Source organism: Prunus persica, chromosome G7 (assembly GCF_000346465.2).
Source record: "Prunus persica cultivar Lovell chromosome G7, Prunus_persica_NCBIv2, whole genome shotgun sequence".
Classification (NCBI taxonomy): domain Eukaryota; kingdom Viridiplantae; phylum Streptophyta; class Magnoliopsida; order Rosales; family Rosaceae; genus Prunus; species Prunus persica.
In genome coordinates, this window is record NC_034015.1 from 17,232,297 (window position 1) to 17,244,417 (window position 12,121).

The 12,121-nt window shown below is 38.7% G+C and overlaps 2 protein-coding genes across 2 annotated transcripts; both read left to right on the plus strand.

The window, feature by feature from the left end:
* On the plus strand, positions 622 to 5,865 carry LOC18770724 (26S proteasome non-ATPase regulatory subunit 4 homolog). Its single transcript, XM_020568694.1, has 10 exons — positions 622 to 744; positions 890 to 1,003; positions 1,372 to 1,477; positions 2,469 to 2,583; positions 2,670 to 2,879; positions 3,347 to 3,659; positions 3,909 to 4,032; positions 4,434 to 4,537; positions 4,662 to 4,730; positions 5,421 to 5,865. The coding sequence occupies exons 1-10, from the start codon at positions 733 to 735 to the stop codon at positions 5,469 to 5,471; spliced, it is 1,218 nt and encodes a 405-aa protein (XP_020424283.1). The 5' UTR covers positions 622 to 732; the 3' UTR covers positions 5,472 to 5,865.
* On the plus strand, positions 6,511 to 8,302 carry LOC18769148. Its single transcript, XM_020568805.1, has one exon. It carries the CDS (start codon positions 7,356 to 7,358, stop codon positions 7,848 to 7,850), a length of 495 nt encoding a protein of 164 aa, XP_020424394.1. The 5' UTR covers positions 6,511 to 7,355; the 3' UTR covers positions 7,851 to 8,302.

A 12,121-nucleotide genomic window follows, 5' to 3' on the forward strand; every position in this document is an offset into this window, starting at 1 on the left:
TACTTTACTAATAATTTATCCCTAGATTGATTTGGCTAGTGACCCTTGCTTCATATTATAACCAAAGAATTTTATAGCTCCTCTGCCGTACATTAACTTTAATTTGTGCAAAATTCATTGATTCACTCTTTCATCGAGTACAAAGTTTTAGAATGAGCCTCGTAATAACATGTATTTTTTTTTAATATAAGAGATATTGAGAAAGGAGGGATTTAACTTAGAAACTCGAATTCGGGGGTAAGTGCCTTCAAGGGCTTAGTAACATATCCCGTCTCTGTCTCGACCAAAACAATATTAGTTATAAAAAATAAAAAAATAAAAACTTTGTAATTTTCGAAAAAATAAAAAATAAAAAGAGTGCTGGGTGTCTGCAGACAACTGTTGGGTGTTAATAGAACCCCACCCCTCTTGCAACATTAGCCTGGCTTGTATTTTGATAGGTCCAACAAAATACACGATTGGACATAAATGGGCTTGGGCTCTATCATAGGCCTTTCGGGCTAGACCAAGGTTTGAGACCTGACGTGGCAGAAACTCATTGGTTCAGTTTTTGGTACAGCTTTTACTCGGTAATCCTGGCGGCACCTGATAACCACAAATCCAACTTATAATTAGCACACAGCAGCAGCCTCCTCTGCAAGTAAAGTACACCTCAGTTTTTATATTTTTCTTTTTCCTCACGAAGCATATCAATCTCTCCCGATCTTTCTTGTCTCTTCGCAATCTTCAGCTATGGTGCTCGAGGTAAATATCCAAACGCTAATTGCACATAAACTTCCTCGCTTTCCTTACTGAAATTCCCCAAAATCTTCGTCCATCTCGCAAATTAGGGTTTAAATTTCCGTTAGCTTTTTTTCGTGCAATGGTTCATTTTTGTTTTTCTCCCCAGGCGACAATGATCTGCATTGATAATTCGGAATGGATGCGAAACGGTGATTATGCTCCTTCGAGGTTTCAAGCTCAGGCCGATGCTGTCAATCTGATTTGTGGAGCTAAAACCCAGGTATTTTTAAAGGTGTACTCTTATTTGTTATGTTATTTCTTGTTTGGTTGTTGGTGAAGTCCGTGTAAGTTAGGAAAACCTCGCATGTCATATCTGGTTGAGCTTAGGGTAACTTTTGCATTATTTGATCATCCAATATATTTTACTCAATATTTCTTCATTGAAATCATTTACTTTTGGAGATTTGATTTTCGTTTTATGGTTTTGGATAATGTTTTAGATTGTTATTTGATTGTGTTGTGGGCGTGTAGAGGGGAGAGAGCAGTTGTTTGTGGTTGGGTTTCGGTTGTTGCTTCGGATATAAGATCATAATGGTTGCTTATGGTTTGTAATTTAAAGTGAATTCATTTTTTTTTCCCGGTATGCAGTCTAATCCAGAGAATACAGTAGGAGTTCTCACCATGGCAGGGAAAGGTGTTCGCGTTTTGGTCACTCCTACTAGTGATCTTGGCAAGATTCTGGCATGCATGCATGGTCAGTTCATGTACTTGCTTTTTTATTTTATATCCAACAAACAAGCAAACACATAAGTTGTAGTGTTATTGAAGTTTATTATTTTTCAATTTGATGGAAGTATTCAACTCCTTGTAATGATTTTGTTGTCAATATTGGCACTTTCTCTAATACCAGAACTTTCTGAAGAAAAAAGAGCTTTTCCTGTTATGTGTGAACTAATTTAAGTAAGTTGTGGAAGTAGGATTTATTGTTTACAGATGGAAATAGCTTTGGTTTTAGATGCATTGAATAATTCAATAAATTAAGGAAGTATGGCTGGAAATAATTATATTCTGATATAGCTTGAAGTCTTTGTGGCTGAAGGAGGTCAGTAGATGCACCAAGTGCAGTGCAGTCATATTTTTCTTATTGCTGCCTTTGTTCCAAGAATTTGGTGTTTCAGTATCTTTCTTGTTTCCAGAGGTTCTGGTACTTGGTATTCAGCTTGCCAGTATGCCTATCTGTGATCTCTTCACATGAGCAAGATTTTAGCATGTTTTGACGCACACAATGTTCAACCCAGTAACCTTCTTTTAACAATGAAACACTACTACTTGAGAATCAACGCAAGGTTAATGGATTTATAGTGTCTTCGTCAATTTATGTTTGACAGAACTTTGAAACAGTGAAGTAACTAAGAAAATAGCAACTATATGCAAATCTCTTCACAAAAGTGATAAGAATGTCGGTCTCAGGAAAGAAGTTGAAGTGTTTTATTGATCTTCATTTATTTTGCACCTCTATTATCCAGCATTTCAGCGCAATATTTTATTATTATTATTTTATAGGAGAAGTGTGTTGAAACTTACAAGATAAAATAAACTAATGATCCTGAAAGTAGGACTAAACTATCTTTGTCTATGTTCTCATCCCCCTTGTTACTAGTTCTCATTCCCCTTGTTACTAACTCCCTGCTTGTTGTGTATAATAGATTTCCTCATTGATATTTCTTCTCCTTTTGGAAATTTAGGTTTAGAAATAGGTGGTGAGATGAACCTGGCAGCTGGCATTCAGGTGGCTCAATTGGCCCTCAAACATCGCCAGAACAAGAAACAGCAACAAAGGATTATTGTGTTTGCTGGAAGGTTCATAATACCTCGTCATGCTTGTCTTTTCGTTTTATTATTTGCTAGTTCTTACATGTTAATAACTTTGACTTATGCGTTGTCAGTACTGTCAAACATGACAAAAAGTTTTTGGAGATAATCGGAAGGAGATTAAAGAAGAACAGTGTAGCCCTTGATATCGTCAATTTTGGTGAAGAAGATGAGGAGAAGTCAGAGAAGCTAGAATCCCTGTTTAAGACTGTGAACAATAATGACACCAGCCACATTGTTCATGTTCCACCTGGTCCAAGTGCTCTTTCTGATGTACTTATAAGGTCAGTGTTTGGTTTGATTCCTCAATTTAGTATTTGATGTTTTAATTACTAAAAATTGGGATAATACCTCTGACCTTTAACTTGCATTTCATATTATTACCGACCTGAGCTTTAAATCTTGCACTTTTTTTTATATGGAAAAAACCAAAAAAAACCTTTAAAAGTGAAACTTAATCCCCTGAGTGAAAAAGTGTCTTTAGTTGGTTCAAATCTTTATTTTTGTGTATCTTTTTTCAAACAGAAGTGGTCATGTGAGTGGCACATCACAATTCTTAGTTATAGGTCGCATTGGTCAAAAAGTTAGGATTTGAACCAACCAAAACACCATTGTCATTTAAGGGGTTAAGCGCCAATTTTAAAGTTTAAAGACTAATATAGGATACAGAATACAATTGATGGAATATTAATGAAATTTACCCATTTTTTATATTTTGTATAACTTATATTTTTCCCTTCTCCTGTGGCAGTACACCCATCTTTACCGGGGATGGGGAAGGTGGGAGTGGTTTTGCAGCGGCAGCAGCAGCAGCTGCCGCTGGTGGTGTCTCTGGTTTTGATTTCGGTGTAGATCCAAACCTGGATCCTGAGCTTGCCCTTGCTCTTAGAGTTTCAATGGAAGAAGAGAGGGCCAGACAAGAAGCAGCTGCTAAAAAGGCTGCTGAGGATGCTTCCAAACAGGAAAAAGGAGGGGAAGCACAATCCAGCTCACAAGATGCAACTATGACGGAGCGTGCCAGTGCTGGAACGTCTGAAGCTGATAATAAGAGTAATGATTTCATGGTCAGTGTCATTTCTTTTGTACTTGAGTTTCTTTTTCTTCTTTATTTTGTAAGTAAGGAGTTGCGGGGTGGGTGTAGCATTACAAATAAAATATGTCCTCCATGCAGTTCGCTCTACCCATGAATTCTTGTTGATATATATATTTTATGTTTTAAAATGCCTTTTGTTCTTGTGCTTTATCTTCGGTTTTGTCCTTAGCTCGAAAGAAAACCAATGTGCGATGTAAACTGACCATATTTTTGACAACAGGATGATGAGAATGCTCTGCTACAACAGGCCCTTGCAATGTCGATGGATGAACCCGCTTCCAGCCATGAGATGCGAGATGCAGATATGTCTGAGGCAACTGGAGAGGATCCAGAGTTGGCTCTAGGTGAGTTCTTCTGGTCATTTGACCATACTTCATTCATCTATGGGTGGGTTGGTTGAATAACAACGTTAGTTGGTGGCAATTTTTCTTTGGGAATAGGAAATAAATTTAAGGTGCTATTGCGAAAAATGCAAGCTTTGACCATTGTTAAGCACATGGTTCCTCAATTTGAGTCATTTCATTTCAGAAAATGTTATGTGAATTCACCTTGCTTATCATTTCGCTCTGATCATTTAATAATTGCCAGAAAGTCTGAAATTCTAAGCACATTATGGATAGAAGTTCTTTCTTGAATTCAATTTATATAGTACTCCTTGCTTATATATTCTAAAATTTACCACTGACAATATGACTGTTCTCTAAGTAGGTATTTGGCTTTAATTCCTAATATTTGGTGCTTGCAGCTCTTCAGTTGTCTGTGCAGGAGAGTGCAAAAGATTCTGGTAGCCAGAAAGATATGAGTAAACTATTGGCTGACCAATCTTTTGTGTCTTCCATCCTTGCCTCGGTATTCCTACAACCACACCCACTCCCCCCCTCTCTTTCTTTTTAACTTCCCTTCTAAGCAGAAATGCAGCATAAAAGTATCTCCTTTAGTGAACTAATGACATGATATTTAAATGCTTCTGCAGCTTCCAGGGGTTGACCCAAATGATCCTTCAGTTAAAGATTTGCTTGCTTCCATGCAAAACCAGTCAGAGGTGAGATTATCGAACTTTTGATTATGATTTATGAATAGAAGAAAATAATTATAGGCAGCGTATAGTAAGTTATCTAGGTCTTAAGTTACCTTGTAACATTAATATGAATGCTCATGGAAGTTACTAGGCCATCCCTATCTCTAGGAACATTAATATGAGCAGTGTTTTTATAAGCATTTTATCTGTGTTTGCAACTGAGCAGCGCTTGGTATGCTTTAGTGTAATATGTGGACCATTTATATTAGCTACTGGCTTGACCATATACAGAGTTGCACCAATTACTCATGAGAACACTTTTAGCTGTGTTTCCAGCTGAGCAGCGCTCGGTATGCTTTAGTTAATTTGTGGACCAGTTATATTAGCTACTGGCTTGACCATATACAGACTTGCACCAATTACTCATGATAACACTTTTCTCACTTGGAAAAAACCATGGATGCTTTAGCTGCACTACCAAAACATAAGCATGGGTTAATGTGTAACAGAAATTTGACCTCATGCTTCTTTATCCTGAAAGGAATTTCTTAGAATAACATGAAATTTTTTCTCGTGCGATTGAAATTTGAACTAACAGTTTGGCATGCATAGCAGTGGTATCTGATAAACATTTTAGTGGTACCAACCAATAGTGCCAGAGTATGAGCTCCACAATATTTTCTGATTAGGTTTTATTTATGTTGTCTTTTTAAGCCTGATCAGAAGAAGAATGAAGACAAAGCACCGAAAGAGGAGGAGAAATGATGCATATCCTGAGTTGTCTTTCAATGGCAGTTTCATTTGCCGAATACACCCAGTTCATGTCCGTTGCCAACTTGTGTTGGTAGATGCGATCTCTCTCCAACCACTAGTAGTGCTTATCTCTCTCTACTCTGGTTGTGACCTTTAAGCTTCTAGATTGACTTTTGGATCAATGTTTGTCCGGCAGGTCATAAAGCTCTGTTTTCGTACCAGTACATTGATCTTTAACATTTGCTTGAGAGGGCTTCTGATAAAAACGGACGGCTTTCTAGCAAAAACAATGTGCAACATTGAAATGTATCTCTGCATTGAATTTTATATTACATATTGTTAACATTTTTACTCTCTGTTTTTAGTTGTCAATGTGATTATTTTGGCCATGCCTGAATTGCCCTTGTCATTTTCCAGTCTTTGAATGGTAGCTGTTGGTCTCATTTTTGCTGTCACTTTGAGTCCATTGATTGATCCGCATTTTTCCAGAGTGTATTCTCTAACTTATAAATCTACATGCAAGTTAAATTTTTTGGTTGCGATAAGATAATAATTGCCTGATGCAATAAGTTTAGCTTAACTATCCATTCGTTCGTCCTCCCGCTTGAATCAAGGGGCTTGGGGATGCATAAACATCATGTGCTAGGATAGCATCAGTTCAGTTGCTAGTGGATGCATGTGTGCATGAAGCTAGCTCAACTGTTGTGTAGACCTTCGTGTTTGTGGCCCCACACACGGGCTACTGTTGCAAAATCATACTAGGATATGACGTGCGTGCAAACTGATGATCACAACACAATCAAATTCAAGTCTAATGAAAAGCATGAAATTTTCAAATGCCGCATAAGGAGGATAACTTGGGAAAGGAATGCCCAAACTTATATATTATGTCAACAAGGGATGAAACGGTTTCTAGCTTGCTCGCGGTGAAGCACAAAACCAGGCCAGAGATGGTGAAGCAAATATTGGGTAGGCTCATCCAACTGACTGACCAATTCAGAAAGGCTTTGGACAGGGCCGTTGTGACATCCAGGGACCACAGCTTCATCCCGCACCAGCTTAAATCCAAGTCTAAAGAGCTGGCAGGACTTCTCCGCCAACTCAGCTGCTCCAACCTCGGCACCTATGATCGCCCCGCACGTGCGATCATCAACCAAATCGAAGAAACCCTCGACAGGTGTCTGTTCCGGCTGCTCAAGCATCCCAAATGCATCATTATCAAGATCATCAAGAAGCGGTTCTCCACCTTCATCCCCGTTACTTGTTTCCTCGAAATCTCGGCGCATCTAGACGCTTCAATCGGGGATGTGTCTTGGCTGATCCGTTTCTGGAGGCCCGGGCCCCCGGACGAGGACTTGAGACGGCCTCCAATGACATTAAACGAGCGCATTCTGTGGCTTGTTTGGGAAGAGATTGCAATTCTTCATCACCCGGCTGTATCCGTCCAAGCTCGATGTAGTGCTGCAGCTTCACTCGGTCAGCTTGCCGGGACCACGAGACGTACATGACGTTGATCATCCGGGAGGGTGGAGTGGAAGCCTTGTTGAAATTGATGGAGGAGGGTCCAATGGAAGGCCAAGAGAACGCTGCCAGGACCCTTGGGTGGCTGGGACGTTCCTGCGAAATCGTCGAACACCTTCATGCGGATGTATGTAAAATGTTTGCGAAAATCCTCAGAGAAGGCTCCTTGAAAGTTCAGGTTGCAGTGGCCAAGGCGGTGTCAATGCTCTCATATCAACACCCCGAATTGCAAGATGTTTTTGCGCAGCACGATGTTGTCCGCTTGCTCATCGGCCATCTTGCATTCGAAATTGTTGAAGTGCATAGCAGCAAAACCCATAGCAATGACAATGCCACTGCTAATGAAGACCCAGCCACCAGGGAAAAAATGAAAGCATGGCAGCCAAAGCCCTTTGCAGACTAGCGGAAGGGAACTCAGCCATTTCCCGTAGCTTCGCAGAATCAACATCACTATATAGTTTCGGTGTGCTCCTGGAAAAGGGTTCCGAAAATGCCCAACTTTATTCTGTCCTTGCATTAATGGTGATCATGAAAGTGGCAGAGGAAGATGCTGATTTGAGAAGATGTGCCTTCAGTCCTAATTCTCCCACTTGGAAATATATTGCTGATCAATTATTACTGAAGATCACTGAGAATGTTGAAAACTCAGACTTCCAAGTCTTTTGCATAAAAGCTATTGGGAATTTGGCAAAGACATTTGGGTCAAGAGAGACAAGGATGATCAACCGATTGGTGCAGCTTCTCAATGGAAGCGAATATGATGTTACTGAGGAGGCTTGCATTGCCCTCACAAAATTTTCTTGTACAGACAACTATTTCCACATTGACCATTCCAAGGCAATAATAAGTGCTGGAGGTGTTAAGCACTGAATATGCGTTGGTTCTCATCTGCTACATTGCACTGCATGTACTGTACAGCGAAGAGCTTGCCCAGGCTGAGGTGCTTGCTGCGCTTACGTGGGCATCCAAGCTATCTTATATGACCAAATATGAAGAAGTGGACAAATTGTTGTGCAACATTCCAGTATGGGTACTAGAAATGGAAGAACTTGCCCAGGCTGGGGTGCTCCCGATGCTTGAATGGGAAACCTAACAATCTTATATGTCCAAAGATGAAACAATGCTCACATTGTTACAAGGGGCTAAGAGTAGATTGAATCTCCATCAGTCCAAAGCCTCGAGAGGCGTCCATTGATTCAATCAGAAGCGTAGTGGTTTCCGATTCCTGGAAAAAGGAACAAAATTCCATTCTTTTGTTCATCAATTTATCATTCTTTCTTCTATTATATTCATACTAGCTGGTGCTCATATTAAATTTTGAGATTTAGAGATAGTTGAGCTGATTTCATAATAACTCACTAGTTTGTGTTTCTCTTTCGGAGATACTTAAAAAATAAAAACAGATTATCATATACATAGATAATCATCACGTTATCAGGTGCAACCTTGGTGCAAGGACATTAGAGTCACTTCCAGAGATTCGAAGTCGCGACTGCTACTCTACCATGGCGAAACGCACATGTTGGTGTTGTTGCTATGGTCAAAGTAAGTGTTCTCTATATTTTGGCACATATGTGCTCTCTATTCAAGCATCTCCCAGAAGTTGAAAGAAAAGAAAATTGGAGCAACGGCATTGGGAGCGAGAGAGTTATATGCTAGTATCAGTTGCGAGTAAGTGATTATAGCGTATTGATGCGTTATAGAACTCACTTGCATCAGCCGTACACAAGTATGACAGTTGCATGTTTACCAATCCTCTGCCCTCTGAGAAAAATGATAAGTACCAAAATAATTGATGTGTTTTATTACTGAAGCTTGTCACTCTCAAACTACTCATCTCAACTACCTATAATTCTTAAAATACCCTTCAAAGTTTATAAAAATTTTTTTAAAAACTTTAGTTTATATTTTAGTTTTGTTAATTTTAAAAGGTGCTGACTCAAAGGGAGATGCTACCGTGCTGCTCCATGAATGTAACACCCAATAATGGGAGAAAGACTTCCATAAAACGGGAATAGCCGCACTATTTTGTTATGTCCAGTTAATAATGTTACAACACGTGTGATAACACTTTCACATGACAAAGCATTATTGGGCGAGGATTGCAAAATAGTGTTATTTCTGTTTTAACTAAGAAACTTTTGTTTATGTTTTAAATGTTTGTTCTTTTATGCAATTATAAAAGAACAAATTTATAATAAAAAATTATGGTGTTTTTGTTTCTAAAGTTTTATGTAACTTCTCCAATTGTCCTTTAGTTGTTCTTATACTTAAAAAAGAACAATTGAAAGTTGTGTAAGTAAGAAGTGAGGGATAATAATATGAACTAAATGAATGTCACATGTTATGTGTCGGGTATGTTGTGTATGGAAAGAAAGAGAATTACTATAATTACTATACTAGCCTTTTCGCACACGTTTCCGCACTTGTGAGAGGCTTTTTTTTAAAAGTTTGAAATTTATTCTAGAATTAAAAAAGCTAATGGGTAGTTGCGTTTCATAAAAATAGGATTCATTATCTGATTTTTCTGTTTATTTTTTAATTTTTTTAAATATGAAAAAGTGCTAATTTATCATATTATCCTAATTTAATGAATGATTTCAATTCTTAATATTTGCATTAACCATGGACATTTATTGGTATTTTGAATGTTTTACCATTCTCTGCCCCTTTACTTTATATATATATATAGATGATCCTACTATTATATGATACTAATAATTTTAAAATTGTGCATCGAAAAAGAGGTTACAAAGGAAGCACCCTACATTGAAAGAGAGAGAATTACTAAAACTTAACTATATGATCCCTAATTTTAACTTCTATTAGTGATTAAAGTATTGAGATTATAATATATTGGCTTAAATGTTGAAATGGTCCCTATGTTTTACCTTATCGGCCAATTTAGTTCTTGTGTTATTAATTTGGCCAATTTAGTCCCTGTGTTTGTATCTATTAATAAATTTGATCCTTTCCGTCAAAATTATGTTAAAACCTAAAAAAAGAACATTTAACATTAATTTAAAATTTTGTAATTAATTATAAAGATTTAAACTCAAATAATAATAATGCTAAAATGATTAAAACCCACACAACCTCAACCTCCAACGGTCTCAATTCCTGTAGGAAAAAAAAGGGTTCTTAGTAAAATTGATGCCTACTCTTTTCTTGCTGCAAATTTTCTTCTATCTTATGTCTAAGATTTTCTCATACTCTATCTTTCATCTTTCTCTCCTCTCCGATCTATTGGTCTGAATGTCATCGACTTTTGCTGCAGCCAAGATGATCAATTGGCGGTAGAGCTGTCAAGCTTACGGTGACCGGCTATGATGATCTTCATGATTTGTCACAGAGAGAGAGAGAGAGAGAGAGAGAGAGAGAGAGAGAGAGAGAGAGAGAGAGAGTTGTTGTAGTTTAGGTGGGGTTGGAATGGTAGTGAGGGTGGCTATGGTTTTGGGGTTGGAGTGGTGGTGGTGAGGGTGGCTGGGTTTGGGAGGTGGTTGAGGTGTGTGCGCGAAATTGGGAAAGGTGAAATTTAAAAGAAATATATTCCATTTTCAGTTTGAATTTAAAATTTTATAATCAATTACAGTTTTTGTTATAATTAATTATATATTTTTAAAGGAATGGATCACATTGACTAACATATACAAACACAAAGACCAAATTGGCCAAATTAATAACACATGGACTAAATTGGCCTATGAGATAAAACATAGGGACCATTTTAACATTTAAGCCTAATATATAACATCAAAAGACCCCCTCAAGGTTTGGGGTCATTCTTAATATGGGTCACTGGATTTTAATTTCATCATTTTACACTCTATAGTTTTCAAATTTGGCCAATTTACATCGTCCATCAAGTTCACCGTTAGATTTTCTGTTAAATTGGTGACATGGCAATTGTGGTACCCACTTTGATGCTGATGTGTGAACAAAAATAATAAAAAATTCTTTAAAAATATTATTAAATTAGATTTTTAAAAGAAAAAAAAAATTTTCCCTCTCTCTCTCTCTGCCCAGAACTTGAAAACCCCACCCACATCTCTGACCCATCTCCAACCACCTCCCCACCCAACCACCATTGAAGCCATACAAACCCCACCCACATATTCGCCGCTCCCCGACTCACTATCTGATTCTCTTCCTCTCTCACCGTCTTTGTGTCTGGGTCAAGTTCGCAAGAGAGGAGTCAGATTCGAGTCATTCTAGAGACATCTGGGCAGGCTTAGAATTATGGGTTTTCGGATTGTGGGAGAGTACAAAGCTTGAAGAAGAAGACGAAGGAGAAGAAATGGAAGAAATGGAGGAAGACAGAAAAGAGGGCGCGCAGTAAAAGCCAAAAAAGGAGATTTTGGAGTGACGAAATATTTGGGGTTTGGGAGATTTTGGAAAGTCCTAAAGTTTTGTTCTTGGTCCCATTTTTGTTGTTCCTAGGTGATGAGATGGATTTGTCTTAGGTCGGCGAGAAAATTACGAGCTTCGTTAGCTCTGTCAGATCGCTTGGCCTTCTTCTTTCTGTGGGGTTGGGTCAAGGTTCATAAGGGGGGCGGCGGTGAAAGCTATAGGGGTTGGGGGAGAGGAGGGGGTTGCTGGTGCTTTTTTTTTTTTTTTTACAATGAACTCTGTTGTTGCCAACCCGGGCGTGCCAACCAACTGAACCTCCAAGAAGCCTGATGATTTTTACCCCCATCATTTTCTTCTTCAAACTAAAAACCAATACAAGCAAAGCTAGAGCTTAGCATACTCTGCATTTCTACTGCAATCTGCCCAAACTCTCAGTTCCTCTCTCTCAATGTCCAAAATTCTCAAATCCTAACGAACCTTAAAATAGGCCAGCTCAATCGATTGAAGTTGATCTCAGCTTCCCAAATGGACATACTCTTCGCTCAGATCCAAGCGGACCTCCATTCCAATGGCGCTCTTCGCCAGTCCAATGCTCTCCTTCAAGCCTCCAACAATCCGCAACCGACCGCGACATATCTGTCATCGCCAAATTCGTTGTCAAAGAGATCGTCACCTTGCCTGTCCCCGCCTTCTGCAAAAAGCTCGCCTTTGATCTCATTCGCTCCACCCGCCTCACCGCAGACTCTGGGACATCGTCTGCTTTGGAATTCTCACAGATCTCGACTTCCCCG